This window comes from Anomaloglossus baeobatrachus, chromosome 11 (assembly GCF_048569485.1).
Source record: "Anomaloglossus baeobatrachus isolate aAnoBae1 chromosome 11, aAnoBae1.hap1, whole genome shotgun sequence".
NCBI lineage: Eukaryota > Metazoa > Chordata > Amphibia > Anura > Aromobatidae > Anomaloglossus > Anomaloglossus baeobatrachus.
In genome coordinates this window covers 2721097-2748368 of record NC_134363.1, presented here as the reverse complement: position 1 = coordinate 2748368, position 27272 = coordinate 2721097, and the positions used below count along the sequence as shown (strand labels likewise).

At 56.9% G+C, this 27272-nt stretch overlaps 2 protein-coding genes across 3 annotated transcripts in view; one reads left to right on the top strand and one right to left on the bottom strand.

Annotated features, from left to right (window-relative positions):
* Nucleotides 1-10087, top strand: part of CAPZB (capping actin protein of muscle Z-line subunit beta) — a 57446-nt gene extending 47359 nt beyond the window's left edge. The window contains 5 exon segments of the mRNA XM_075329314.1: nt 2032-2189; nt 2267-2373; nt 2812-2877; nt 3088-3164; nt 9899-10087. Of these exon segments, the coding sequence (XP_075185429.1) occupies nt 2032-2189; nt 2267-2373; nt 2812-2877; nt 3088-3164; nt 9899-9986 (496 nt within the window). The 3' untranslated portion in view covers nt 9987-10087.
* A 2854-nt stretch (nt 10088-12941) lies between these two features.
* Nucleotides 12942-25262, bottom strand: SLC66A1 (solute carrier family 66 member 1). Of its 2 annotated transcripts, none has more exons than XM_075328926.1 (8): nt 25105-25262; nt 20775-20950; nt 17387-17516; nt 17224-17311; nt 16968-17119; nt 15355-15447; nt 14714-14899; nt 12942-13560 (listed from the first exon to the last, which is right to left on the bottom strand). In XM_075328926.1, exons 2-8 carry the CDS (start codon nt 20939-20941, stop codon nt 13456-13458), a joined length of 921 nt encoding a protein of 306 aa, XP_075185041.1. In that variant the 5' UTR covers nt 20942-20950; nt 25105-25262; the 3' UTR covers nt 12942-13455. The 2 variants fall into 2 exon arrangements, with proteins under 2 accessions (XP_075185041.1, XP_075185040.1); XM_075328925.1 differs by lacking the exon at nt 25105-25262 and adding an exon at nt 24267-24346.
* Nucleotides 25263-27272: the final 2010 nt, after the last annotated feature.

The window sequence follows — 27272 nt, the reverse complement described above, 5'->3', positions numbered from 1 at the left end:
TTAGGGGGTTGTGTTCCTCTGTGGATGTTGGGGGTTGTGTTCCTCCGCGGCCGGTCCTGCGGATGTTGGGGGTTGTGTTCCTCTGTGGATGTTGGGGGTTGTGTTCCTCTGTGTATGTTGGGGGTTGTGTTCCTCTGCGGCCGGTCCTGTGGATGTTGGGGGTTGTGTTCCTCTGCGGCCGGTCCTGTGGATGTTGGGGGTTGTGTTCCTCTGCGGCGGGTCCTGTGGATGTTGGGGGTTGTGTTCCTCTGTGGATGTTGGGGGTTGGGTTCCTCCGCGGCTGGTCCTGTGGATGTTGGGGGTTGTGTTCCTCTGCGGCCGGTCCTGTGGATGTTGGGGGTTGGGTTCCTCTGTGGATGTTGGGGGTTGTGTTCCTCTGTGGATGTTGGGGGGTTGTGTTCCTCTGCGGCGGGTCCTGTGGATGTTGGGGGGTTGTGTTCCTCTGTGGATGTTGGGGGTTGTGTTCCTCTGCGGCGGGTCCTGTGGATGTTGGGGGTTGTGCTCCTCTGCGGCCGGTCCTGTGGATGTTGGGGGTTGTGTTCCTCTGCGGCGGGTCCTGTGGATGTTGGGGGTTGTGCTCCTCTGCGGCCGGTCCTGTGGATGTTGGGGGTTGTGTTCCTCTGCGGCCGGTCCTGTGGATGTTGGGGGTTGTGTTCCTCTGCGGCCGGTCCTGTGGATGTTGGGGGTTGTGTTGCTCTGTGGATGTTGGGGGGTTGTGCTCCTCTGCGGCCGGTCCTGTGGATGTTAGGGGGTTGTGTTCCTCTGTGTATGTTGGGGGTTGTGTTCCTCTGCGGCCGGTCCTGTGGATGTTGGGGGTTGTGTTCCTCTGCGGCCGGTCCTGTGGATGTTGGGGGTTGTGTTCCTCTGCGGCCGGTCCTGTGGATGTTGGGGGTTGTGTTCCTCTGTGGATGTTGGGGGTTGTGTTCCTCTGTGGATGTTGGGGGTTGGGTTCCTCCGCGGCTGGTCCTGTGGATGTTGGGGGTTGGGTTCCTCTGCGGCTGGTCCTGTGGATGTTGGGGGTTGTGCTCCTCTGCGGCCAGTCCTATGGATGTTGGGGGTTGTGTTCCTCTGTGGATGTTGGGGGTTGTGTTCCTCTGTGGATGTTGGGGGTTGTGTTCCTCTGTGGATGTTGGGGGTTGTGTTCCTCTTGCGGCGGGTCCTGTGGATGTTGGGGGTTGTGCTCCTCTGCGGCCGGTCCTGTGGATGTTGGGGGTTGTGTTCCTCTGCGGCGGGTCCTGTGGATGTTGGGGGTTGTGCTCCTCTGCGGCCGGTCCTATGGATGTTGGGGGTTGTGTTCCTCTGTGGATGTTGGGGGTTGTGTTCCTCTGTGGATGTTGGGGGTTGTGTTCCTCTGCGGCGGGTCCTGTGGATGTTGGGGGTTGTGCTCCTCTGCGGCCGGTCCTATGGATGTTGGGAGTTGTGTTCCTCTGTGGATGTTGGGGGTTGTGTTCCTCTGCGGCGGGTCCTGTGGATGTTGGGGGTTGTGCTCCTCTGCGGCCGGTCCTGTGGATGTTGGGGGTTGTGTTCCTCTGTGGATGTTGGGGGTTGTGTTCCTCTGCGGCGGGTCCTGTGGATGTTGGGGGTTGTGCTCCTCTGCGGCCGGTCCTGTGGATGTTGGGGGTTGGGTTCCTCCGCGGCCGGTCCTGTGGATGTTGGGGCGGCCGGTCCTGTGGATGTTGGGGGTTGTGTTCCTCTGCGGCCGGTCCTGTGGATGTTGGGGGTTGTGTTGCTCTGCGGCGGGTCCTGTGGATGTTGGGGGTTGGGTTCCTCTGCGGCCGGTCCTGTGGATGTTGGGGGTTGGGTTCCTCCGCGGCCGGTCCTGTGGATGTTGGGGGTTGTGTTCCTCTGCGGCCGGTCCTGTGGATGTTGGGGGTTGTGTTCTTCTGCGGGCGGTCCTGCGGATGTTGGGGGTTGTGCTCCTCTGCGGCCGGTCCTGTGGATGTTGGGGGTTGTGCTCCTCCGCAGCCTGTGTGCTCTAGGTTGAGGTCAGTTTTCGGCGCCCTCTTGTGACCCCGGCTCTCGCCCCCGCAGGTACTTTGAAGGTGGCGTCTCCTCGGTTTATCTCTGGGATCTGGACCATGGATTCGCCGGAGTGATTCTCATCAAAAAAGCTGGAGACGGTTCAAAGAAGATCAAAGGATGCTGGGACTCCATCCACGTGGTGGAAGTGCAGGTACCGGCGCCCCCCTGTGGCCACCTGGTGACGGTGCAGCCGGTATAACCTGCGGGCTCATGCCTCATCCTTGTCTCCGCAGGAGAAGTCGAGCGGGCCGCACGGCTCACTACAAGCTGACCTCCACCGTGATGCTGTGGCTGCAGACAAACAAGAGCGGCTCCGGGACCATGAACCTGGGCGGCAGCCTCACCCGGCAGGCAAGTGACCGGCCAGCAGCGCCCGCCCGCGGGAGGGGGGGGCCCGCGCTCACCACGGGAGGGGGGGCCCGCGCTCACCACGGGAGGGGGGGGCCCGCGCTCACCACGGGAGGGGGGGCCCGCGCTCACCACGGGAGGGGGGGCCCGCGCTCACCACGGGAGGGGGGGCCCGCGCTCACCACGGGAGGGGGGGGCCCGCGCTCACCACGGGAGGGGGGGGCCCGCGCTCACCACGGGAGGGGGGGCCCGCGCTCACCACGGGAGGGGGGGGCCCGCGCTCACCACGGGAGGGGGGGGCCCGCGCTCACCACGGGAGGGGGGGCCCGCGCTCACTACGGGAGGGGCTGCACTCACACATGGGGGTGTCTTGCGCTCACCGCCCAGTACTAGAACATCCGGGATTTGGCTTCTTTTTTTCATTGGGATCTTCTCTTTCAGATGGAAAAGGACGAGACTGTGAGCGACTCCTCCCCGCACATAGCAAACATCGGGCGGCTGGTGGAGGTGAGAGGATAGATCAGGAGCGGCGTCTCCACCATCACATAGTGGGGGGTAACAGTCACTGACAGCAAGCGGAGATCTGGGAATACAAGACGACCCTTCCTCTGGGCGTCCTCGGTGGTCCCCGGTGCTGCCGCCTCCTCGTCTCTGCTGGGTTTATCTTCTTCCTTCCTCGGGTCTATGATCTTATTGTTTTTTGTTTTTTTCCTTCAGGATATGGAAAACAAAATCAGGAGCACGCTCAACGAGATTTACTTCGGGAAAACCAAGGACATAGTCAACGGGCTCAGGTACCGCACCGCCCTCCGTGTACCGCACCGCCCTCCGTGTACTGCGGGCCGATCCTCGTATGTGTGCTGCAGTCACCGCTCTCATCATGCCGCCGTCTGTCCTCCCCCTGGTGCCCATTCCCTCCCTGTGTTTGGATCTTGTCTCTTGTCCTCTATGCCCCTCGTTGTACTTTTCTTCCAACTCATGCCTATGGCCCTCTCATACCCCTTGTCCTCTCCTTCTCCCCTATGCCTCTCGCCCCTTCCTCTTCCTCAGTCCCCTCATCGTCTCTTCCATCGTCCCCTCGTCGCCTCTTCCTCCGTCCCCTCGTCGCCTCTTCCTCCGTCCCCTCGTCGCCTCTTCCTCCGTCCCCTCGTCGCCTCTTCCTCCGTCCCCTCGTCGCCTCTTCCTCCGTCCCCTCGTCGCCTCTTCCTCCGTCCCCTCGTCGCCTCTTCCTCCGTCCCCTCGTCGCCTCTTCCTCCGTCCCCTCGTCGCCTCTTCCTCCGTCCCCTCGTCGCCTCTTCCTCCGTCCCCTCGTCGCCTCTTCCTCCGTCCCCTCGTCGCCTCTTCCTCCGTCCCCTCGTCGCCTCTTCCTCCGTCCCCTCGTCGCCTCTTCCTCCGTCCCCTCGTCGCCTCTTCCTCCGTCCCCTCGTCGCCTCTTCCTCCGTCCCCTCGTCGCCTCTTCCTCCGTCCCCTCGTCGCCTCTTCCTCCGTCCCCTCGTCGCCTCTTCCTCCGTCCCCTCGTCGCCTCTTCCTCCGTCCCCTCGTCGCCTCTTCCTCCGTCCCCTCGTCGCCTCTTCCTCCGTCCCCTCGTCGCCTCTTCCTCCGTCCCCTCGTCGCCTCTTCCTCCGTCCCCTCGTCGCCTCTTCCTCCGTCCCCTCGTCGCCTCTTCCTCCGTCCCCTCTTCGCCTCTTCCTCCGTCCCCTCTTCGCCTCTTCCTCCGTCCCCTCTTCGCCTCTTCCTCCGTCCCCTCGTCGCCTCTTCCTCCGTCCCCTCGTCGCCTCTTCCTCCGTCCCCTCGTCGCCTCTTCCTCCGTCCCCTCGTCGCCTCTTCCTCCGTCCCCTCGTCGCCTCTTCCTCCGTCCCCTCGTCGCCTCTTCCTCCGTCCCCTCGTCGCCTCTTCCTCCGTCCCCATCGTCGCCTCTTCCTCCGTCCCCTCGTCGCCTCTTCCTCCGTCCCCTCGTCGCCTCTTCCTCCGTCCCCTCGTCGCCTCTTCCTCCGTCCCCTCGTCGCCTCTTCCTCCGTCCCCTCGTCGCCTCTTCCTCCGTCCCCTCGTCGCCTCTTCCTCCGTCCCCTCGTCGCCTCTTCCTCCGTCCCCTCGTCGCCTCTTCCTCCGTCCCCTCTTCGCCTCTTCCTCCGTCCCCTCGTCGCCTCTTCCTCCGTCCCCTCTTCGCCTCTTCCTCCGTCCCCTCTTCGCCTCTTCCTCCGTCCCCTCGTCGCCTCTTCCTCCGTCCCCTCGTCGCCTCTTGCTCCGTCCCCTCGTCGCCTCTTGCTCCGTCCCCTCGTCGCCTCTTGCTCCGTCCCCTCGTCGCCTCTTGCTCCGTCCCCTCGTCGCCTCTTGCTCCGTCCCCTCGTCGCCTCTTGCTCCGTCCCCTCGTCGCCTCTTGCTCCGTCCCCTCGTCGCCTCTTCCTCCGTCCCCTCGTCGCCTCTTCCTCCGTCCCCTCGTCGCCTCTTCCTCCGTCCCCTCGTCGCCTCTTCCTCCGTCCCCTCCCCCCCTCTCGCCTCCGTCCCCTCCCCCCCTCTTGCCTCCGTCCCCTCCCCCCCTCTTGCCTCCGTCCCCTCCCCCCCTCTCGCCTCCGTCCCCTCCCCCCCTCTCGCCTCCGTCCCCTCCCCCCCTCTCGCCTCCGTCCCCTCCCCACCTCTCGCCTCCGTCCCCTCCCCACCTCTCGCCTCCGTCCCCTCCCCCCCTCTCGCCTCCGTCCCCTCCCCCCTCTCGCCTCCGTCCCCTCGCCCCCTCGTTGCCTCCGTCCCCTCGCCCCCTCGTTGCCTCCGTCCCCTCGCCCCCGTCGTTGCCTCTCGCCTCCGTCCCCTCGTCGCCTCTCGCCTCCGTCCCCTCGTCGCCTCTCGCCTCCGTCCCCTCGTCGCCTCTCGCCTCCGTCCCCTCGTCGCCTCTCGCCTCCGTCCCCTCGCCCCCTCTCGCCTCCGTCCCCTCGCCCCCTCTCGCCTCCGTCCCTCGCCCCCTCTCGCCTCCGTCCCCTCGCCCCCTCTCGCCTCCGTCCCCTCGCCCCCTCTCGCCTCCGTCCCCTCGCCCCCTCGCCCCCTCTCGCCTCCGTCCCCTCGCCCCCTCTCGCCTCCGTCCCCTCGCCCCCTCGTCGCCTCTCGCCTCCGTCCCCTCGTCGCCTCTCGCCTCCGTCCCCTCGTCGCCTCTCGCCTCCGTCCCCTCGTCGCCTCTCGCCTCCGTCCCCTCGTCGCCTCTCGCCTCCGTCCCCTCGCCCCCTCTCGCCTCCGTCCCCTCGCCCCCTCTCGCCTCCGTCCCCTCGCCCCCTCTCGCCTCCGTCCCTCGCCCCCTCTCGCCTCCGTCCCTCGCCCCCTCGTCGCCTCCGTCCCCTCGCCCCCTCGTCGCCTCCGTCCCCTCGTCGCCTCTCGCCTCCGTCCCCTCGTCGCCTCTCGCCTTCGTCCCCTCGCCCCCTCTCGCCTCCGTCCCTCGCCCCCTCTCGCCTCCGTCCCTCGCCCCCTCTCGCCTCCGTCCCTCGCCCCCTCTCGCCTCCGTCCCTCGCCCCCTCTCGCCTCCGTCCCCTCGCCCCCTCTCGCCTCCGTCCCCTCGCCCCCTCTCGCCTCCGTCCCCTCGCCCCCTCGCCCCCTCTCGCCTCCGTCCCCTCGCCCCCTCTCGCCTCCGTCCCCTCGCCCCCTCGTCACCTCTCGCCTCCGTCCCCTCGTCGCCTCTCGCCTCCGTCCCCTCGTCGCCTCTCGCCTCCGTCCCCTCGTCGCCTCTCGCCTCCGTCCCCTCGTCGCCTCTCGCCTCCGTCCCCTCGTCGCCTCTCGCCTCCGTCCCCTCGCCCCCTCTCGCCTCCGTCCCCTCGCCCCCTCTCGCCTCCGTCCCCTCGCCCCCTCTCGCCTCCGTCCCCTCGCCCCCTCTCGCCTCCGTCCCCTCGCCCCCTCTCGCCTCCGTCCCTCGCCCCCTCTCGCCTCCGTCCCTCGCCCCCTCGTCGCCTCCGTCCCCTCGCCCCCTCGTCGCCTCCGTCCCCTCGTCGCCTCTCGCCTCCGTCCCCTCGTCGCCTCTCGCCTTCGTCCCCTCGCCCCCTCTCGCCTCCGTCCCTCGCCCCCTCTCGCCTCCGTCCCTCGCCCCCTCTCGCCTCCGTCCCTCGCCCCCTCTCGCCTCCGTCCCTCGCCCCCTCTCGCCTCCGTCCCTCGCCCCCTCTCGCCTCCGTCCCTCGCGCCCCTCTCGCCTCCGTCCCTCGCGCCCCTCTCGCCTCCGTCCCTCTCGCCCCTGTCCCTCGTGCCCCTCTCGCCTCCGTCCCTCGTGCCCCTCTCGCCTCCGTCCCTCGCCCCCTCTCGCCTCCGTCCCCTCGCCCCCTCGTCGCCTCTCGCCTCCGTCCCCTCGCCCCCTCTCGCCTCCGTCCCCTCGCCCCCTCTCGCCTCCGTCCCCTCGCCCCCTCTCGCCTCCGTCCCCTCGCCCCCTCTCGCCTCCGTCCCCTCGCCCCCTCTCGCCTCCGTCCCCTCGCCCCCTCTCGCCTCCGTCCCCTCGCCCCCTCTCGCCTCCGTCCCTCGCCCCCTCTCGCCTCCGTCCCTCGCCCCCTCTCGCCTCCGTCCCTCGCCCCCTCTCGCCTCCGTCCCTCGCCCCCTCTCGCCTCCGTCCCTCGCCCCCTCGTCGCCTCCGTCCCTCGCCCCCTCGTCGCCTCCGTCCCCTCGCCCCCTCGTCGCCTCCGTCCCCTCGCCCCCTCGTCGCCTCCGTCCCCTCGCCCCCTCGTCGCCTCCGTCCCCTCGCCCCCCTCTCGCCTCCGTCCCCTCGTCGCCTCTCGCCTCCGTCCCCTCGCCCCCTCTCGCCTCCGTCCCCTCGCCCCCTCTCGCCTCCGTCCCTCGCCCCCTCTCGCCTCCGTCCCTCGCCCCCTCTCGCCTCCGTCCCTCGCCCCCTCTCGCCTCCGTCCCTCGCCCCCTCTCGCCTCCGTCCCTCGCCCCCTCTCGCCTCCGTCCCTCGCCCCCTCTCGCCTCCGTCCCTCGCGCCCCTCTCGCCTCCGTCCCTCTCGCCCCTCTCGCCTCCGTCCCTCTCGCCCCTCTCGCCTCCGCCCCTCTCGCCTCCGTCCCTCGCGCCCCTCTCGCCTCCGTCCCTCGCGCCCCCTCTCGCCTCCGTCCCTCGCGCCCCTCTCGCCTCCGTCCCTCGCGCCCCTCTCGCCTCCGTCCCTCGCGCCCCTCTCGCCTCCGTCCCTCTCGCCTCCGTCCCTCGCGCCCCTCTCGCCTCCGTCCCTCGCGCCCCTCTCGCCTCCGTCCCTCGCGCCCCTCTCGCCTCCGTCCCTCGCGCCCCTCTCGCCTCCGTCCCTCGCGCCCCTCTTCCGCCTCCGTCCCTCGCGCCCCTCTTCCGCCTCCGTCCCCGGTGTTTGCTCGCTCTCTCATACCGCTTCTTCTCTCTCCTCCGCTGACGTTGTAGATCTATAGACGCGATTCCTGACAACGTTAAGTTTAGGCAACTCCAGCGGGAGCTTTCTCAGGTGCTGACCCAACGCCAGATCCTCCTGCAGCCTGATAACTAGTCCAGGTACCCAGTGCCCGTCCTCCGCCAGCACCGCTCCCCTGACACGGGCCGCTGGTGTCCGCATGGTGTGCCCGGGGATGACGCCCTCACCTTCTGCATGGCGCAGGCGGCTCGTGTATCACCGGTGCATGGCAGGATGAGCCGAGATCGGCGCGGAGCTGGCGCCACCTGCGCTCAGGCCATGAGCTTCTTAAAGGGACAGTGCTGGTATTCTCAGCTTCTGGCGCCCGCTGTGCAGAGATGCGGGGAAGTTTCCGGCCGGCGGCTGCATGGAGTGACTAATCCCAGTGTGGACTTTACTGAGACGCATGAAATCTAACGCCACGTAGTGGGGGATGGGCTGCGGATGTGACCAGGGAGGGGCCTCTGCTGACCACCATTAGAAATCACAGTCCTTGCTCCTGTCCTCATCTCTCCGGGGTTTCTGCCTCCATAATAAGATGGCAGCAAGGTGCGGTGACACGCAGCGCCCCCGGAGGACGAGCGGGACCACAGAGGATTGTGGTAATAACCAAATAATGTGTGAGCGCAGAGTCAGGCAGCTGCAGGTAAAGCCAGCGGGATAATGTAATGGTGGCGGATTACATTGTGACGGCCGGAGGAAAATGGTTGAGATTCGGTGAGTTATTGGGGTGAATCGTCCGATCTCACATTTCTCCGCTTTCCCTTATTGAACGTGGACGCTTTGTATTACAACTCTGCAAACTGCGTGACCCTGTCGTGTGTGACAGGAGGAGCAATATGGCCTGACAGGAGGAGCAATATAACCCAACATGTTTGTGACAGGAGTAATACTGCCGGACTCCTCACAGTAGGAGTAATATGGCCTGATGCCTGAGAGTAGGAGTAATGTGGCCTCACAGGCGGACTAATACGGCCTGACAGTAGGAGTAATGTGGCGTGACGCTTCACAGGAGGAGTAATACGGCCTGACGCCTGAGAGTAGGAGTAATATGGCCTGCGGCCTCACAGTAGGAGTAATACAGCCTGACAGTAGAGGTAATGTAGCCTGACGCCTGAGAATAGGAGTAATGAAGCCTCACAGGAGGAGTAATAAGGCCTGACGCCTCACAGGAGGACTAATACGACCTCACCGTAGGAGTAATACAGCCTGACGCCCGAGAGTAGGAGTAATGCGGCCTCACAGGAGGAGTAATAAGGCCTGACGCCTCACAGGAGGACTAATACGACCTCACCGTAGGAGTAATACAGCCTGACGCCCGAGAGTAGGAGTAATGCGGCCTCACAGGAGGAGTAATAAGGCCTGACGCCTCACAGGAGGACTAATACGACCTCACCGTAGGAGTAATACAGCCTGACGCCCGAGAGTAGGAGTAATGCGGCCTCACAGGTGTAGTACGGCCTCACAGGAGGAGTAATATGACATGACAGTAGAGGTAATGCAGCCTGATGCCTCCCAGGAGGAGCAATAGTATTGGTGAATACTGCCGGACTGACCTATAGATTATCCCCAGCGATGCCCTCTAGGGGGCGGCACTGTGCGCTCTTGCGCCTGTCGTGCCCTCTAGGGGGCAGCACTGTGTGCTCTTGCGCCCGTTGTGCCCTCTAGGGGGCGGCACTGTGTGCTCTTGCGCCCATCGTGCCCTCTAGGGGGCGGCACTGTGTGCTCTTGCGCCCGTCGTGCCCTCTAGGGGGCGGCACTGTGTGCTCTTGCGCCCGTCGTGCCCTCTAGGGGGCGGCACTGTGTGCTCTTGCGCCCGTCGTGCCCTCTAGGGGGCGGCACTGTGTGCTCTTGCGCCCGTCGTGCCCTCTAGGGGGCGGCACTGTGTGCTCTTGCGCCCGTCGTGCCCTCTAGGGGTCGGCACTGTGTGCTCTTGCGCCCGTCGTGCCCTCTAGGGGTCGGCACTGTGTGCTCTTGCGCCTGTCGTGCCCTCTAGGGGTCAGCACTGTGCGCTCTTGCGCCTGTCGTGCCCTCTAGTGGTCGGCACTGTGCCCTCTAGGGGTTGGCACTGTGTGCTCTTGCACCCGACGCGCTCTTTTTGGTCTTCCCTCCGTCCTCGCCCCCTGTGTCGCCCCCTCACGCGCTCCCTCTCTCGCCCCCTACAGGTCCGTCCAGACGTTTGCAGACAAATCGAAACAGGAGGCTTTGAAGAACGACTTAGTGGAGGCTCTGAAGAGGAAGCAGCAGAGTTAAATGTCGCCCCCTCCCCCGCCCTTTTCATTTCTTCTTGTCCCCATCAGTCCCCCCTTCTTTCATTTTTTTTGCCCCCCCCGCCCCCTCGCCCGTCTTGTCGCCCCGTCTGCATCACTTACATAGCCATTTAGCACCGTCTGCTCCTATGAATAAAGCTGTATGAACCCATCACCGTCTGAGGCTCGTTACCCCGGCCCTCGCGTTCCCCCGTTATATACTGCACACCCCGCTCCGCCCTCCGCCGCGCCGGCAATGGTTACCTCCTATCGGAGAATGGATGGGCCTGTGCCGGAGGGAGGAGGAAGAAGAGACTTGATGTTTTCATCACGGGATCCCGCGGCCCCCAATTCTGCCCCCCATTCTCAGTTTTCCTGGTGACTGTCTGGGGAATGTGTAGGGTCCCCCCTTTTTTTTGGTTTTGTTATATATATATTTTTTGTAAAGCTTTAAGTCTTCTATATGAGCCTTCCTGTACTAACAATAAAATGATTCTAAATATCCGGCCTGGACTCCCGAAATATTAGAAAGCGCCTCCTCCAGAGCTGCATTCATAATCTGCAGAAAGCGCCTCCTCCAGAGCGGCATTCATAACCTGCAGAAAGCGCCTCCTCCAGAGCGGCATTCATAACCTGCAGAAAGCGCCTCCTCCAGAGCGTCGTTCATGATCTGCAGAAAGCGCCTCCTCCAGAGCTGCATTCATAACCTGCAGAAAGCGCCTCCTCCAGAGCTGCATTCATAATCTGCAGAAAGCGCCTCCTCCAGAGCGTCGTTCATAATCTGCAGAAAGCGCCTCCTCCAGAGCGTCGTTCATAATCTGCAGAAAGCGCCTCCTCCAGAGCGTCGTTCATAATCTGCAGAAAGCGCCTCCTCCAGAGCGTCGTTCATAATCTGCAGAAAGCGCCTCCTCCAGAGCGTCGTTCATGATCTGCAGAAAGCGCCTCCTCCAGAGCGTCGTTCATGATCTGCAGAAAGCGCCTCCTCCAGAGCGGCATTCACAATCTGCAGAAAGCGCCTCCTCCAGAGCGTTGTTCATGATCTGCAGAAAGCGCCTCCTCCGGAGCTGTATTCATAACCTGCAGAAAGCGCCTCCTCCAGAGCTGTATTCATAACCTGCAGAAAGCTCCTCCTCCGGAGCGTCGTTCACAATCTGCAGAAAGCTCCTCCTCTTGAGCGTCGTTCACAATCTGCAGAAAGCTCCTCCTCCGGAGCGTCGTTCACAATCTGCAGAAAGCGCCTCCTCCGGAGCGGCGTTCACGATCTGCAGAAAGCCACAGATTAGGGCGACAATTGTGGAGGGGACAAGCCAGTCACTCTAATCATGCACAAATCTAATGGGGGGAACATTGCGCTGCCTTTGTTTTTGGGGTCTCCAGTTCAGACAACCGGCGTCCCCATAGTCTGGAATATGAGCGCAGCTGTCAGAATTGCAGGAGACTCTGCCCCCTGGTGGCCATTGTGAAAACCTCCTCCCAACACTTTTGGCTCTGGCTTATCCTGCCTAATACATAAATGTGAACCCCACAAGGTCTGTATACATATATATATATATATATATATATATATATATATATATATATATATATATATATATATATATATATATATATATATATATATATATATATATATACCCCTCCCCCACAAACACATGACTTCAGACATATAGTTTTATCACTTTTATTCCAATATGGAAAAAACAAAAAATTAAATTTTTCGGAATTGTCATTTGTTTCCTTTATTCTCCTCATTCCATTTATTCATCACTTCATATTTTTTTGTTTTTTTAAATAAATAAATTTAATATTTTTTTGGTCCCAGTCGAGGTTTGACCTCCCGGTCCGCTGACCACCCCTGTATATTGCATCAGGCCTAATAAAGAAGGTGGATATAAGTGCCATCATTAGGTCTCTGGCTGCCATGAAAGCCCCGGTGTAAGGGGGGTGATGAGTGTGAGCCCCCCACCTTTAACCACAGAGCTATGGCAATGTGACATAAGGGGTTAATTCTGCATCACTGAGACTTGCTAAGTGCCAGATTGGACCTTGGTGGAGGATCCACTGGTTCTCTGCTCCGGAATATTTGTCCGTTGCAGAGTGCTGGATTAAAGGAATTTCAATTTTATATATAAAAATTGAATAAAAAAAAAATTGTTTCAATTTTTTATTTTATATATATATATATATATATATGTATATATGTGTCCTCAGTGGTTGATACCTTTTAATGGCTAACTGAAAAGATGGTAATAATTGCAAGCTTTCGAGACTACTCAGGTCTCTTCATCAGGCATGGTATAACATAAGAGACCTGAGTAGTCTCGAAAGCTTGCAATTATTACCATCTTTTCAGTTAGCCATTAAAAGGTATCAACCACTGAGGACTCTCTGTTCTTTTAAACAATTTTTTTATCTCTACTGGCTAACACGGTACAAAGATATATTTTACTTGTATATATGTGTGTATGTTTTAGAGAATTAAAAAAAATTACTTTTTTGTATTATATATATACAATATGTATATATTGTGTGTGTGTGTGTATATATATAATATATATATACACATTGTGTATATATAATACATATACAATATATGTATTACATATATATAATATGTATATATATATATATTTTAGAGAATTAAAAAAAATTACTTTTGTATTTCGATTTTTTAAATATATATATATATATATATATATATATATATATATATTTAAAAAATCGAAATACAAAAGTAATTTTTTTTAATTCTCTAAAATATATATATATATATATATATATATATATATATACTTATAAATAATTTAAAAAAATTGAAATACAAAAAGGTATAATTTTTTTTAACTCTAATATAATATGAGAGAGAATTAAAAAAATTATAATTTTATTTAAATTTTTATATTTATATAATAAAATTGAAATAAAAAATATACGGTGTGTATATATAATATATACACAGTGTGTTTATTTCAATTTTATAATATAAATTTAAAAATTGAAATTAAAAATTTTTTTTTAATTCTCTTTCTATATTTGAATTACAAAAATTTATATTTTTTTGTTTTTGTTTTAAATAAAATGATATCCGTTTCATTGCACCGTTGTCCGTGTGCGGAGCAGCAGCAGCTTCGGAGGTCCAGGAATCGGACATCTTCCCTTCTGTATGATCCCGGGAGGTCGGCTGTGGAGCCGCCATTGCCTCCGCACCCTGTATAATCCCATTATAATCCAATATTCCCTTCTGTGACCTCAGAGGTCACGTTCAAATTATAAAAAAAATATATATTCATTACTAAATTTAACAAATGGTCCATAATAAAGTTAAAAAAATAAAAAAATTCCCAATAGGCTGCACTGGAGGCGCCGGTGCACATGACAGTGAAAGGGTTAAACAATTTTAAAATGTCTATTAAATAAAAAAGTGGGGTCTTGGAGGAAGACGAGGGGCTGTAAGCTGGGAGAAGGCGCGGTCGTCAGGCGGAGGGGCTGCGGTTGTCTGACGGCAGCAGCGGTTCTCGTTCTCGTGCTGTGGAGCCGCTGGAGTTTTTCTCTCCAAACACAAAGAATTGGGTAATTATCTGCTCAGGAGTCAAGAAATTATTGGAAAAAATACGGTATATATAGTGTTCTGCATTATAGAACAGTTCCTGTCATTGCCACCAGAGGGTGCACTGTAGGCTCCACATATAGAGGTCAATTGGAGTCTTACAGATCGCCCTCTGGTGGTAGCAACAGGGAGCTGCAAGTAGTACAAGTTTTTAGAATGGGCTCTATAGGGGATAAAGAGAGGACGACTGAAGCTGCAGGAGCCCAAAATGGGCCCCTGCCCGATATGAAGAAATAGCTGTGAGGTTCCCAGACTAAACCATCAGCAAAAGCCTGCATTAGTGTGGAAGGGAATATAGCTGAGCCGAGTATGTGATGTATAATCACACAAGATATCTGAGAAATGCTCACCACTGAATTCTGCCCTGACCTTAGGGGACGTTTCCACCAACGAGTTCTACCCTAACCTCAGGGGCGTGCCCTCTGGTGAGCTGTGCCCTGACCTCGGGGACGTGCCTGCCAGTGAGCTGTGCCCTGACCTCGGGGACGTGCCCGCCGGTGAGCTGTGCCTTGATCTCTGGGACGTGCCCGCCGGTGAGCTGTGCCCTGACCTCGGGGACGTGCCCGCCGGTGAGCTGTGCCCTGACCTCAGGGACGTGCCCACCGGTGAGCTGCACCCTGACCTCGGAGACGTGACCACCGGTGATCTGTGCCCTGACCTGGGGGACGTGCCCGCTGGTGAGCTGTGCCCTGATCTCGGAGACGTGCCCTGACCTCGGGGACGTGCCCGCCGGTAAGCTGTGCCCTGACCTCGGGGACGTGCCCGCCGGTGAGCTGTGCCCTGACCTCGGGGACGTGCCCGCTGGTGAGCTGTGCCCTGACCTCGGGGACGTGCCCGCCGGTGAGCTGTGCCCTGACCTCGGGGACGTGCTCGCCGGTGAGCTGTGCCCTGACCTCGGGGACGTGCCCGCCGGTGAGCTGTGCCCTGACCTCTGGGACGTGCCCGCCGGTGAGCTGTGCCCTGACCTCGGGGACGTGCCCGCCGGTGAGCTGTGCCCTGACCTCGGGGACGTGCCCGCCGGTGAGCTGTGCCCTGATCTCGGGGACGTGCCCGCCGGTGAGCTGTGCCCTGACCTCTGGGACGTGCCCGCCGGTGAATTGTACCCTACAGCCAGCAAAGGATACAATGATGTCCATGCACATGACGCCCAAGCTCCCGATCAGCCACGACACGTGGTGCACGATGTAGTTGGCCTCGGTCTGCCCGTGGTCCGGGTTCTTCAGGAGGATGCTGAGGCCGTACGTCAGGTTGCCCACAATCACCATACAGAAGAGGGACAGCGCCAGCCCTGCAGTCGATCGTCTCCGGAACTGCAAACCCCAAAAAGACGAGGGTAACGCTTCCTCCCGCCTCATAAGAAGCTCTGTAACCTCCTAATTTACTTAGTTTCATTTCTTCTAAGAGCTCTGTTTGCTGTCAGTGAATATAAACATCCTTCTTTTAATTTAGAGACTTAGAATCAATCCTGACCCTGTGTTTTTGTGCAGCTGAGGGTTTGTTACAATGTATCAGCTTCTCTGCGGATAAACCCCTTCAGCACAAATCTCAGTCCTGTCCTGATCGTTACAATGTATCAGCGCAGGAATATTGTATCCGCTCGGGGGCAGGGAGTATCACATGAGAAGGTTTGGGGGATCACTGGGTGCAAACAAGAAAGCCCCCATCACCTGACAGCAAGCAGAGATCTTAAAGGGTTAAGAATATTAAATAGTACAAAAACAAACAGAAGTTCAGGTGCGGTGCGAGCCCCGGGGGCTGCGCTCACATTAGTGACGATCTGCGGGATCCGGGAGCAGAGGTAGAACATGGAGGAGACGGATCCGATCACGCAGCCGATGATCTCCTGGGTGCTGAACGGCTGAAATACACAAAAGCAACGCAGACTGAAACTGCGCAGAGGTCCAAACGGGTCAGCGCTGCGCCTCCAACCAAACCCAGATCCGTAAACGAGGAGCAAAAAAGTGTTCTCATTCACTGACAGCAAGCAGAGACCAGTATGAGAAGCAATCATAAGTGCAGAATTGTGCACAATTATTTATAGTGTCGCCGTCCCTTAAAATGGAGCGTCTGGCGCTCACCTGTTCTCCGGAGCTGCCTGTGGACAGCAGGCGCCTGGCGCTCACCTCTTCTCCGGAGCTGCCTGTGGACAGCAGGCGTCTGGCGCTCACCTCTTCTCCGGAGCTGCCGGTGGACAGCAGGCGCCAGGCACTCACCTCTTCTCCGGAGCTGCCGGTGGACAGCAGGCGTCTGCACTCACCTCTTCTCCGGAGCTGCCGGTGGACAGCAGGCGCCAGGCACTCACCTCTTCTCCGGAGCTGCCGGTGGTCAGCAGGCGTCTGGCACTCACCTCTTCTCCGGAGCTGCCTGTGGACAGCAGGCGTCTGGCGCTCACCTCTTCTCCGGAGCTGCCGGTGGACAGCAGGCGTCTGCACTCACCTCTTCTCCGGAGCTGCCGGTGGACAGCAGGCGTCTGGCGCTCACCTGTTCTCCGGAGCTGCCTGTGGACAGCAGGCGTCTGCACTCACCTCTTCTCCGGAGCTGCCGGTGGACAGCAGGCGTCTGGCGCTCACCTCTTCTCCGGAGCTGCCGGTGGACAGCAGGCGTCTGGCACTCACCTCTTCTCCGGAGCTGCCGGTGGACAGCAGGCGTCTGGCGCTCACCTGTTCTCCGGAGCTGCCGGTGGACAGCAGGCGTCTGCACTCACCTCTTCTCCGGAGCTGCCGGTGGTCAGCAGGCGTCTGGCGCTCACCTCTTCTCCGGAGCTGCCGGTGGACAGCAGGCGCCTGGCGCTCACCTCTTCTCCGGAGCTGCCGGTGGACAGCAGGCGCCTGGCGCTCACCTCTTCTCCGGAGCTGCCGGTGGACAGCAGGCGTCTGCACTCACCTCTTCTCCGGAGCTGCCGGTGGACAGCAGGCGTCTGGCGCTCACCTCTTCTCCGGAGCTGCCGGTGGTCAGCAGGCGTCTGGCGCTCACCTCTTCTCCGGAGCTGCCGGTGGACAGCAGGCGTCTGGAGCTCACCTCTTCTCCGGAGCTGCCGGTGGTCAGCAGGCGTCTGGTGCTCACCTCTTCTCCGGAGCTGCCGGTGGTCAGCAGGCGTCTGGCACTCACCTCTTCTCCGGAGCTGCCGGTGGACAGCAGGCGTCTGGCACTCACCTCTTCTCCGGAGCTGCCGGTGGACAGCAGGCGTCTGGCACTCACCTCTTCTCCGGAGCTGCCGGTGGTCAGCAGGCGTCTGGCGCTCACCTCTTCTCCGGAGCTGCCGGTGGTCAGCAGGCGTCTGGCACTCACCTCTTCTCCGGAGCTGCCGGTGGACAGCAGGCGCCAGGCACTCACCTCTTCTCCGGAGCTGCCGGTGGACAGCAGGCGTCTGGCGCTCACCTCTTCTCCGGAGCTGCCGGTGGACAGCAGGCGTCTGGCGCTCCCGATGGTGGAGTCGTCTGCTGCAGCCGGACCAGAACTTCCCATCAGAGGCAGCAAAGCGGCAGAACCGAACAGTGCGAGTCCGCAGAATGCGTTTATCCTGAGCGACGCTGTGAAGGAGAGCGGACGGTATAATTGGGGGCCGCAGGGGCGGAGCTTAGTAATTAGTTGGGGGTCCGAGAGACACCCTCTGACTAATGTGTGACCCACTCACCGCTTGGCCCCCGGTTCCGGACCTTGTAGTAGATGTACAGTGACAGCATGAAGAGGTCGGCCAGCACGTAGTACACCGCCGTGTATGTCTGCGGAGGAGAGAAGAGGTGACGCCGGGGGGCTCACAGGGTCACACACGGGGGTCCGGGGGAAGGGACACTCACCTGGAGGGGCAGCTGGTGGGACAGGAAAGCCCCCACAAAGTTACAGGAGTCTCCGGCCAGCCACCCCAGCAGGAACCAGATGGACAGCGCCTGGTCCATGTTCCCCGTCCTACAGGACTGCACATATTGTCTGAGAAGAGAGGAGACGCTGAGCAACTACCGCGAACGGCGGCCATTACTGCGCGGTACGGGGGAGTGGGCGGGTCACACAGCTTTCCAGAGACCCTGAATGTGCAGCAGTGCAAGCTGTAACACTATTACACTGTCCATGAACCAGGAGGCACTGGATGAGCATCTGCTGCAGGCAGGATATTACGGTGCGGGGCATTGCTGGGTCAGCGGCACGAGACGGCTGTGGTCGGAGAAGCTTCATGTCAGCACTTGAGTCATCCGCGTCCTTAGCACAAACCCCACATCCTGACACGGGGGCGGGGAAGGGGGGCGTCCTGACTAATCAGTATATATATATATACTCACGGGAAGGAAGATGGGGGCGTCCTGACTAATCAGTCACATACAGTTAGGTCCAGAAATCTTTGGCCAGTGACACAATTTTGGCGAGTTGGGCTCTGCATGCCACCACATTGGATTTGAAATGAAACCTCTACAACAGAATTCAAGTGCAGATTGTAACGTTTAATTTGAAGGTTTGAACAAAAATATCTGATAGAAATTGTAGGAATTGTCACATTTCTTTACAAACACTCCACATTTTAGGAGGTCAAAAGTAATTGGACAAATAAACCAAACCCAAACAAAATATTTTTATTTTCAATATTTTGTTGCGAATCCTTTGGAGGCAATCACTGCCTTAAGTCTGGAACCCATGGACATCACCAAACGCTGGGTTTCCTCCTTCTTAATGCTTTGCCAGGCCTTTACAGCCGCAGCCTTCAGGTCTTGCTTGTTTGTTTGTCTTTCCATCTTAAGTCTGGATTTGAGCAAGTGAAATGCATGCTCAATTGGGTTAAGATCTGGTGATTGACTTGGCCATTGCAGAATGTTCCACTTTTTTGCACTCATGAACTCCTGGGTAGCTTTGGCTGTATGCTTGGGGTCATTGTCCATCTGTACTATGAAGCGCTATCCGATCAACTTTGCGGCATTTGGCTGAATCTGGGCTGAAAGTATATCCCGGTACACTTCAGAATTCATCCGGCTACTCTTGTCTGCTGTTATGTCATCAATAAACACAAGTGACCCAGTGCCATTGAAAGCCATGCATGCCCATGCCATCACGTTGCCTCCACCATGTTTTACAGAGGATGTGGTGTGCCTTGGATCATGTGCCGTTCCCTTTCTTCTCCACACTTTTTTCTTCCCATCATTCTGGTACAGGTTGATCTTGGTCTCATCTGTCCATAGAATACTTTTCCAGAACTGAGCTGGCTTCATGAGGTGTTTTTCAGCAAATGTAACTCTGGCCTGTCTATTTTTGGAATTGATGAATGGTTTGCATCTAGATGTGAACCCTTTGTATTTACTTTCATGGAGTCTTCTCTTTACTGGTGACTTAGAGACAGATACACCTACTTCACTGAGAGTGTTCTGGACTTCAGTTGATGTTGTGAACGGGTTCTTCTTCACCAGAGAAAGTATGCGGCGATCATCCACCACTGTTGTCATCCGTGGACGCCCAGGCCTTTTTGAGTTCCCAAGCTCACCAGTCAATTCCTTTTTTCTCAGAATGTACCCGACTGTTGATTTTGCTACTCCAAGCATGTCTGCTGTCTCTCTGATGGATTTTTTCTTTTTTTTCAGCCTCAGGCTGTTCTGCTTCACCTCAATTGAGAGTTCCTTAGACCGCATGTTGTCTGGTCACAGCAACAGCTTCCAAATGCAAAACCACACACCTGTAATCAACCCCAGACCTTTCAACTACTTCATTGATTACAGGTTAACGAGGGAGACGCCTTCAGAGTTAATTGCAGCCCTTAGAGTCCCTTGTCCAATTACTTTTGGTCCCTTGAAAAAGAGGAGGCTATGCATTACAGAGCTATGATTCCTAAACCCTTTCTCCGATTTGGATGTGAAAACTCTCATATTGCAGCTGGGAGTGTGCACTTTCAGCCCATATTATATATAGAATTGTATTTCTGAACATGTTTTTGTAAACAGCTAAAATAACAAAACTTGTGTCACTGTCCAAATATTTCTGGACCTAACTGTATATATATATATATATATATATATATATATATATATATATATATACTCACGGGAAGGAAGATGGGGGCGTCCTGACTAATCAGTGTATATATATATACTCACGGGAAGGAAGATGGGGGGCGTCCTGACTAATCAGTGTATATATATATACTCACGGGAAGGAAGATGGGGGGGGTCCTGACTAATCAGTGTATATATATATATACTCACAGGAAGGAAGATGGGGGGGGTCCTCACTAATCAGTGTATATATATATACTCACGGGAAGGAAGATGGGGGGCGTCCTGACTAATCAGTGTATATATATATACTCACGGGAAGGAAGATGGGGGGCGTCCTGACTAATCAGTGTATATATATATACACTCACGGGAAGGAAGATGGGGGGGGTCCTGACTAATCAGTGTATATATATATATACTCACAGGAAGGAAGATGGGGGGGGTCCTGACTAATCAATGTATATATATATACTCACGGGAAGGAAGATGGGGGGCGTCCTGACTAATCAGTGTATATATATATACTCACGGGAAGGAAGATGGGGGGCGTCCTGACTAATCAGTGTATATATATATACTCACGGGAAGGAAGATGGGGGGGGTCCTGACTAATCAGTGTATATATATACTCACGGGAAGGAAGATGGGGGGCGTCCTGACTAATCAGTGTATATATATATACTCACGGGAAGGAAGATGGGAGCGTCCTGACTAATCAGTGTATATATATATACTCACGGGAAGGAAGATGGGGGCGTCCTGACTAATCAGTGTATATATATATACTCACGGGAAGGAAGATGGGGGCGTCCTGACTAATCAGTGTATATATATATACTCACGGGAAGGAAGATGGGAGCGTCCTGACTAATCAGTGTATATATATATATACTCACGGGAAGGAAGATGGGGGCGTCCTGACTAATCAGTGTATATATATATACTCACGGGAAGGAAGATGGGGGGCGTCCTGACTAATCAGTGTATATATATATACTCACGGGAAGGAAGATGGGAGCGTCCTGACTAATCAGTGTATATATATATATACTCACGGGAAGGAAGATGGGGGCGTCCTGACTAATCAGTGTATATATATATACTCACGGGAAGGAAGATGGGGGCGTCCTGACTAATCAGTGTATATATATATATATACTCACGGGAAGGAAGATGGGGGGGGTCCTGACTAATCAGTGTATATATATATACTCACGGGAAGGAAGCAGCTACGAAGCACAAGATGGAGAAGAGGCCCAGGAAGATGCTGGCGAAGTCCCGCCCGTCCGCCGCGCACTCGTTGAAGGCGCTCCACACCCACCTCGTGCCATTTACACAGTCCGAAAAGTTCTGGGGTGAAATCGGTGTCCCCAGCGCCCACATGCTGCACCCCTGAAAGAGAGAGGGGGGACAATCCTCAGAAATCAGCAATCGCTGCATATAGAGGTGCTCAGGTCACACCCAGAGCTGCAAGCACAATCCTGCCGATTCCTCCCAGGCTGCGGCTCCCTGCAGAAAGCAGAATTCTGAGCGCAGCTCTGGATGTGACTGCTTTATAGTGAGTATCAATGGAACGGTCTCCGTGTCGCCCCCCACTCAGACGTGGGAGCAGATTATAGATGCAGCTTTAGATGTGACTGGAGGAGACGTCTGCACCTAACCACAGGTGATATATCAGGACGGTCGCCCCCGCTATCTGCGCCACATTCCGGGGGTCCGCGGAGCGCGTCCATCAGGGTCTCACCGTCACGTCAACTCCTAGAAAGGAAAGAAAAGGAGAAAGCTGCTCCAGCGATGGCGGCCCCCCGTATATATATAGGAGGATGAAAAACAAAAACAGCCGAGTGACCCCCCAACCCCGTACACGACCTTTACCCCCAGCAATCACCTATATGTGCTCAGGTGTGGCCCCCAATACCTCTCCTGTGTGGCCCAAAACTACCTCTCCACTGTAGCCCCCGATACCGCTACTGTGTGACCCCCGATACCTCTCCTCTGTGGCCCCCCAATCCCACTCCTCTGTAGCACCCCCAATACCTCTCCTCTGTAGCCCCCCAATACCTCTCCTCTGTGGCCCCCCAATACCTCTCCTCTGTGGCCCCCAATACCTCTCCTCTGTGGCCCCCCAATACCTCTCCTCTGTAGCCCCCCAATACCTCTCCTCTGTAGCCCCCAATACCTCTCCTCTGTGGCCCCCCAATACCTCTCCTCTGTGGCCCCCCAATACCTCTCCTCTGTAGCCCCCCAATACCTCTCCTCTGTGGCCCCCAATCCCTCCCCTCTGTGGCCCCCCAATACCTCTCCTCTGTGGCCCCCCAATACCTCTCCTCTGTGGCCCCCCCAATACCTCTCCTCTGTGGCCCCCAATCCCTCTCCTCTGTGGCCCCCCAATACCTCTCCTCTGTGGCCCCCCAATCCCTCTCTTCTGTAGCCCCCAATACCTCACCTCTGTTGCCCCCCCAATACCTCTCCTGTGTGAACCCTGATACCGCTCTTGTGCAGCCCCCAATATCACTCCTCTGTGGACCCCTGCATATTTGGGGGGGGGGTCTGTGGGGTATATTTGGGGTCTCTGTACCTCTGTGCTGTATATTTGGGGTCTCTGGGGTATATTTGGGGTCCTGTACCTCTGTCCTGTATATTTGGGGGTCTCTGAGGTATTTTTGGAGTCTCTGTACCTCTGTCCTGTATATTTGGGGGTTTCTGGGGTATATTTGGGGTCTCTGAGGTATTTTTGGAGTCTCTGTACCTCTGTGTTGTATATTTGGGGGTTTCTGGGGTATATTTGGGGTCTCTGTACCTCTGTCCTGTATATTTGGGGGTCTCTGAGGTATTTTTGGAGTCTCTGTACCTCTGTCCTGTATATTTGGGGGTTTCTGGGGTATATTTGGGGGTCTCTGAGGTATTTTTGGAGTCTCTGTACCTCTGTGTTGTATATTTGGGGGTTTCTGGGGTATATTTGGGGTCTCTGTACCTCTGTGTTGTATATTTGGGGGTCTCTGAGGTATATTTGGGGTCTCTGTACCTCTGTCCTGTATATTTGGGGGTCTCTGAGGTATATTTGGGGTCTCTGTACCTCTGTGTTGTATATTTGGGGGTTTCTGGGGTATATTTGGGGTCTCTGTACCTCTGTGCTGTATATTTGGGGGTTTCTGAGGTATATTTGGGGTCTCTGTACCTCTGTGCTGTATATTTGGGGGTTTCCGGGGTATATTTGGGGTCTCTGTACCTCTGTCCTGTATATTTGGGGGTCTCTGAGGTATATTTGGGGGTCTCTGTACCTCTGTGCTGTATATTTGGGGGTTTCTGGGGTATATTTGGGGGTCTCTGTACCTCTGTGCTGTATATTTTGGGGTCTCTGAGGTATATTGGGGGTCTCTGTACCTTTGTGCTGTATATTTTGGGGTCTCTGAGGTATATTTGGGGTCTCTGTACCTCTGTGCTGTATATTTTGAGGTCTCTGAGGTATATTTGGGGTCTCTGTACCTCTGTGTTGTATATTTGGGGGTTTCTGGGGTATATTTGGGGTCTCTGTACCTCTCTGTTGTATATTTGGGGGGTTCTGAGGTATATTTGGGGTCTCTGTACCTCTGTGCTGTATATGTGGGGGTTTCTGGGGTATATTTGGGGTCTCTGTACCTCTGTCCTGTATATTTGGGGGTCTCAGGTATATTTGGGGTCTCTGTACCTCTGTGCTGTATATTTGGGGGTTTCTGAGGTATATTTGGGGTCTCTGTACCTCTGTGCTGTATATTTGGGGGTTTCCGGGGTATATTTGGGGTCTCTGTACCTCTGTCCTGTATATTTGGGGGTCTCTGAGGTATATTTGGGGTCTCTGTACCTCTGTGTTGTATATTTGGGGGTTTCTGGGGTATATTTGGGGTCTCTGTACCTCTGTGTTGTATATTTGGGGGTTTCTGGGGTATATTTGGGGTCTCTGTACCTCTGTGCTGTATATTTGGGGGTTTCTGGGGTATATTTGGGGTCTCTGTACCTCTGTGTTGTATATTTGGGGGTTTCTGAGGTATATTTGGGGTCTCTGTACCTCTGTGTTGTATATTTGGGGGTTTCTGGGGTATATTTGGGGTCTCTGTACCTCTGTGTTGTATATTTGGGGGTTTCTGGAGTATATTTGGGGTCTCTGTACCTCTGTGCTGTATATTTGGGGGTTTCTGGGGTATATTTGGGGTCTCTGTACCTCTGTGCTGTATATTTGGGGGTTTCTGGGGTATATTTGGGGTCTCTGTACCTCTGTGCTGTATATGTGGGGGTTTCTGGGGTATATTTGGGGTCTCTGTACCTCTGTGCTGTATATTTGGGGGTTTCTGGGGTATATTTGGGGTCTCTGTACCTCTGTGTTGTATATTTGGGGGTTTCTGGGGTATATTTGGGGTCTCTGTACCTCTGTGCTGTATATTTGGGGGTTTCTGGGGTATATTTGGGGTCTCTGTACCTCTATGTTGTATATGTGGGGGTTTCTGGGGTATATTTGGGGTCTCTGTACCTCTGTGCTGTATATTTTGAGGTCTCTGAGGTATATTTGGGGTCTCTGTACCTCTGTGCTGTATATTTTGAGGTCTCTGAGGTATATTTGGGGTCTCTGTACCTCTGTGTTGTATATTTGGGGGTTTCTGAGGTATATTTGGGGTCTCTGTACCTCTGTGCTGTATATTTGGGGGTTTCTGGGGTATATTTGGGGTCTCTGTACCTCTGTGCTTTTTGTCCCCTTCTTTCTGTCACCGTCTCTCGCCGGCTGCTTTCTCTTCTGTTTTCCTCTCCAGCTGATCACATGACGCGCAGACGTCACATGACCTGAGTGCTCGTCCCGCCCCTCAGCAGTGACTGTACCACTGTGGAATGGCGGGGGATGCCCACCTCCTGTTTCCCTCGTTCCTGTCAGATCAGCACGGACCTCCCTGTTTCCGCACTTGGTTTCCCCTAGACTCCTATAGAAGCTGCTGCCAGAGCGACGATACCACTGGCTATAGAGGGGGGGACGGTTACAATCATCTTGCCCGTCTTCAGTCCCCCGTAGTCGCCTCCTTCTCCCTTTCGCTCCTGACGTTTCCCCGCTGTCCCGGAGACTTTCCCCTTCCCGGGGTTTTACAATCTATGGTGATAGTGAAACAGTCTGGGCTTCACAGGAGGACCAAGATGGTGGCTACAGGACCCCTCTATAGACACCACAAGGAGCATGCGCAGTATAGGAGCATATACTGCACTCTGCCCGCAGGGGGCGCAGCTCAGAGCGTCCCCTGCTCCAGGAGTCATCGGCCCGGGGCTGCCGTCACCACGGGCGCTGCCTCCAGCTCCTATGCAGAGCGCTGCAGATGAGAAAAGTTCGCCACTGGCTGCTGCGCTCTGCATAGGCAGCAACAGAAATTATGGCGGCTGTGCAAGTCATAAGAGCAGCAGAAGAGCGCAGAGCTGCACATGATTCACACTACACTGGAATATTGTGCAAGCAGACAGGGGCTGCGGGCAGAGCAGTCACTAATTTACTCCCCACTGTAGAAACCCCCCAATAGCTTTATAATAAAAATTACCTTTTCACCCACTTTACAGCCTTAACTATGATAGGGCTGGCGGCACGGATAATGCTGGATGTGGGTGCACTGGACTGGGGCGCCCCACCGATCTCATGGCGGCACAGCAACTCTCTTGATCTTGCACCATTTCTCTGTATTTTGCGGCCCCTCTCTTTATGTTTCGCCTGCCCCCCCCCTCTCTCTGGGTTTCCCAGCCCCTCTCTCTGGGTTTCGCCAGCCCTTCTCTCTCTCTCTCTGGGTTTCGCCAGCCCTTCTCTCTCTCTCTCTGGGTTTCGCCAGCCCTTCTCTCTCTCTCTCTCTCTCTGGGTTTCCCAGCCCCTCTCTCTGGGTTTCGCCAGCCCTTCTCTCTCTGGGTTTTGCTGGCCCCTCTCTCTCTGAGTTTTGCCGCCTCTATCTCCCTGCTTCACCGTCCCTCCCTCTCTTGGTTTCGCCGTTCCTCTCTGTCTCTGGGTTTGACTGTCCCCTTGCTCTCTTTGGGTTTCGTTGGCCCTTCACTCTCTCTGGCTTTTGCAGTTCCATTCTGTCTCTGGGTTTAGCTGTTCCCTCTCACTGGGTTTCGCCGGCCCCTCTCTGTCTCTCTGGGTTTTCCCGCCTCTCTCCCTCTGGGTTTTGACGTCCCTTCTCTCTCTCTCTGGGTCTTGCCGCCCCTCTCTGGGTTTCCGCCGACCCCCCCTCTCTCTCTGGGTTCTGCCACCCCTCTCTCCCTTTGGGTTTCCCTATCCAACTCTCTTCCTTTCTGGGTTTGGTGGACCCTCTCTCTCTTTGGGTTTCCCATTTTCATCTCTCTCTCTTGGTTTCGCTGCACATCTCTCTCCCTTTCTGGGTTTCACGGACCCTCTTTCTCTCTGGGTTGCACTGTCCACTCTCTCTGGGTTTTGCGTACCCTCTCTCTCTGGGTTTTGCAGAGCCTCTCTCTCTGAGTTTCTCTGCACCCCTCTCTCTGAGTTTTGTCAGCCTCCCTCTCTCCCTCTCTCTGGGTTTTGCCGGCCCCTCTCGCTCTCTCTGGGTTTCGCAGCGCCCCCCGCTCTCTCTGGGTTTCGCAGCGCCCCCCGCTCTCTCTCTGGGTTTCGCAGCGCCCCCCCGCTCTCTCTCTGGGTTTCGCAGCGCCCCCCCGCTCTCTCTCTGGGTTTCGCAGCGCCCCCCCGCTCTCTCTCTGGGTTTCGCAGCGCCCCCCCGCTCTCTCTCTGGGTTTCGCAGCGCCCCCCCGCTCTCTCTCTGGGTTTCGCAGCGCCCCCCCGCTCTCTCTCTGGGTTTCGCAGCGCCCCCCCGCTCTCTCTCTGGGTTTCGCAGCGCCCCCCCGCTCTCTCTCTGGGTTTCGCAGCGCCCCCCCGCTCTCTCTCTGGGTTTCGCAGCGCCCCCCCGCTCTCTCTCTGGGTTTCGCAGCGCCCCCCCGCTCTCTCTCTGGGTTTCGCAGCGCCCCCCCGCTCTCTCTCTGGGTTTCGCAGCGCCCCCCCGCTCTCTCTCTGGGTTTCGCAGCGCCCCCCCGCTCTCTCTCTGGGTTTCGCAGCGCCCCCCCGCTCTCTCTCTGGGTTTCGCAGCGCCCCCCGCTCTCTCTCTGGGTTTCGCAGCGCCCCCCGCTCTCTCTCTGGGTTTCGCAGCGCCCCCCGCTCTCTCTCTGGGTTTCACAGCCCCCCCCCCGCTCTCTCTCTGGGTTTCGCAGCGCCCCCCCGCTCTCTCTCTGGGTTTCGCAGCGCCCCCCCGCTCTCTCTCTGGGTTTCGCAGCGCCCCCCGCTCTCTCTCTGGGTTTCGCAGCGCCCCCCCGCTCTCTCTCTGGGTTTCGCAGCGCCCCCGCTCTCTCTCTGGGTTTCGCAGCGCCCCCCGCTCTCTCTCTGGGTTTCGCAGCGCCCCCCGCTCTCTCTCTGGGTTTCGCAGCGCCCCCCGCTCTCTCTCTGGGTTTCGCAGCGCCCCCCCGCTCTCTCTCTGGGTTTCGCAGCGCCCCTCGCTCTCTCTCTGGGTTTCGCAGCGCCCCTCGCACTCTCTCTGGGTTTCGCAGCGCCCCTCGCTCTCTCTCTGGGTTTCGCAGCGCCCCTCGCTCTCTCTCTGGGTTTCGCAGCGCCCCTCGCTCTCTCTCTGGGTTTCGCAGCGCCTCTCGCTCTCTCTCTGGGTTTCGCAGCGCCCCTCGCTCTCTCTCTGGGTTTCGCAGCGCCTCTCGCTCTCTCTCTGGG

What these genes read in the sequence shown, in the direction of transcription:
- SLC66A1 (XM_075328926.1), bottom strand. Translation starts at nt 20,941, where the DNA reads ATGTGGGCGCTGGGGACACCGATTTCACCCCAGAACTTTTCGGACTGT. An exon ending in TTCGTAGCTGCTTCCTTCCC is followed by an intron (nt 17,517 to 20,774) that starts GTGAGTATATAT and finishes CTCTCTTCTCAG; the next exon opens with ACAATATGTGCAGTCCTGTA. An exon ending in CCGGAACCGGGGGCCAAGCG is followed by an intron (nt 17,120 to 17,223) that starts GTGAGTGGGTCA and finishes TCTCCTTCACAG; the next exon opens with CGTCGCTCAGGATAAACGCA.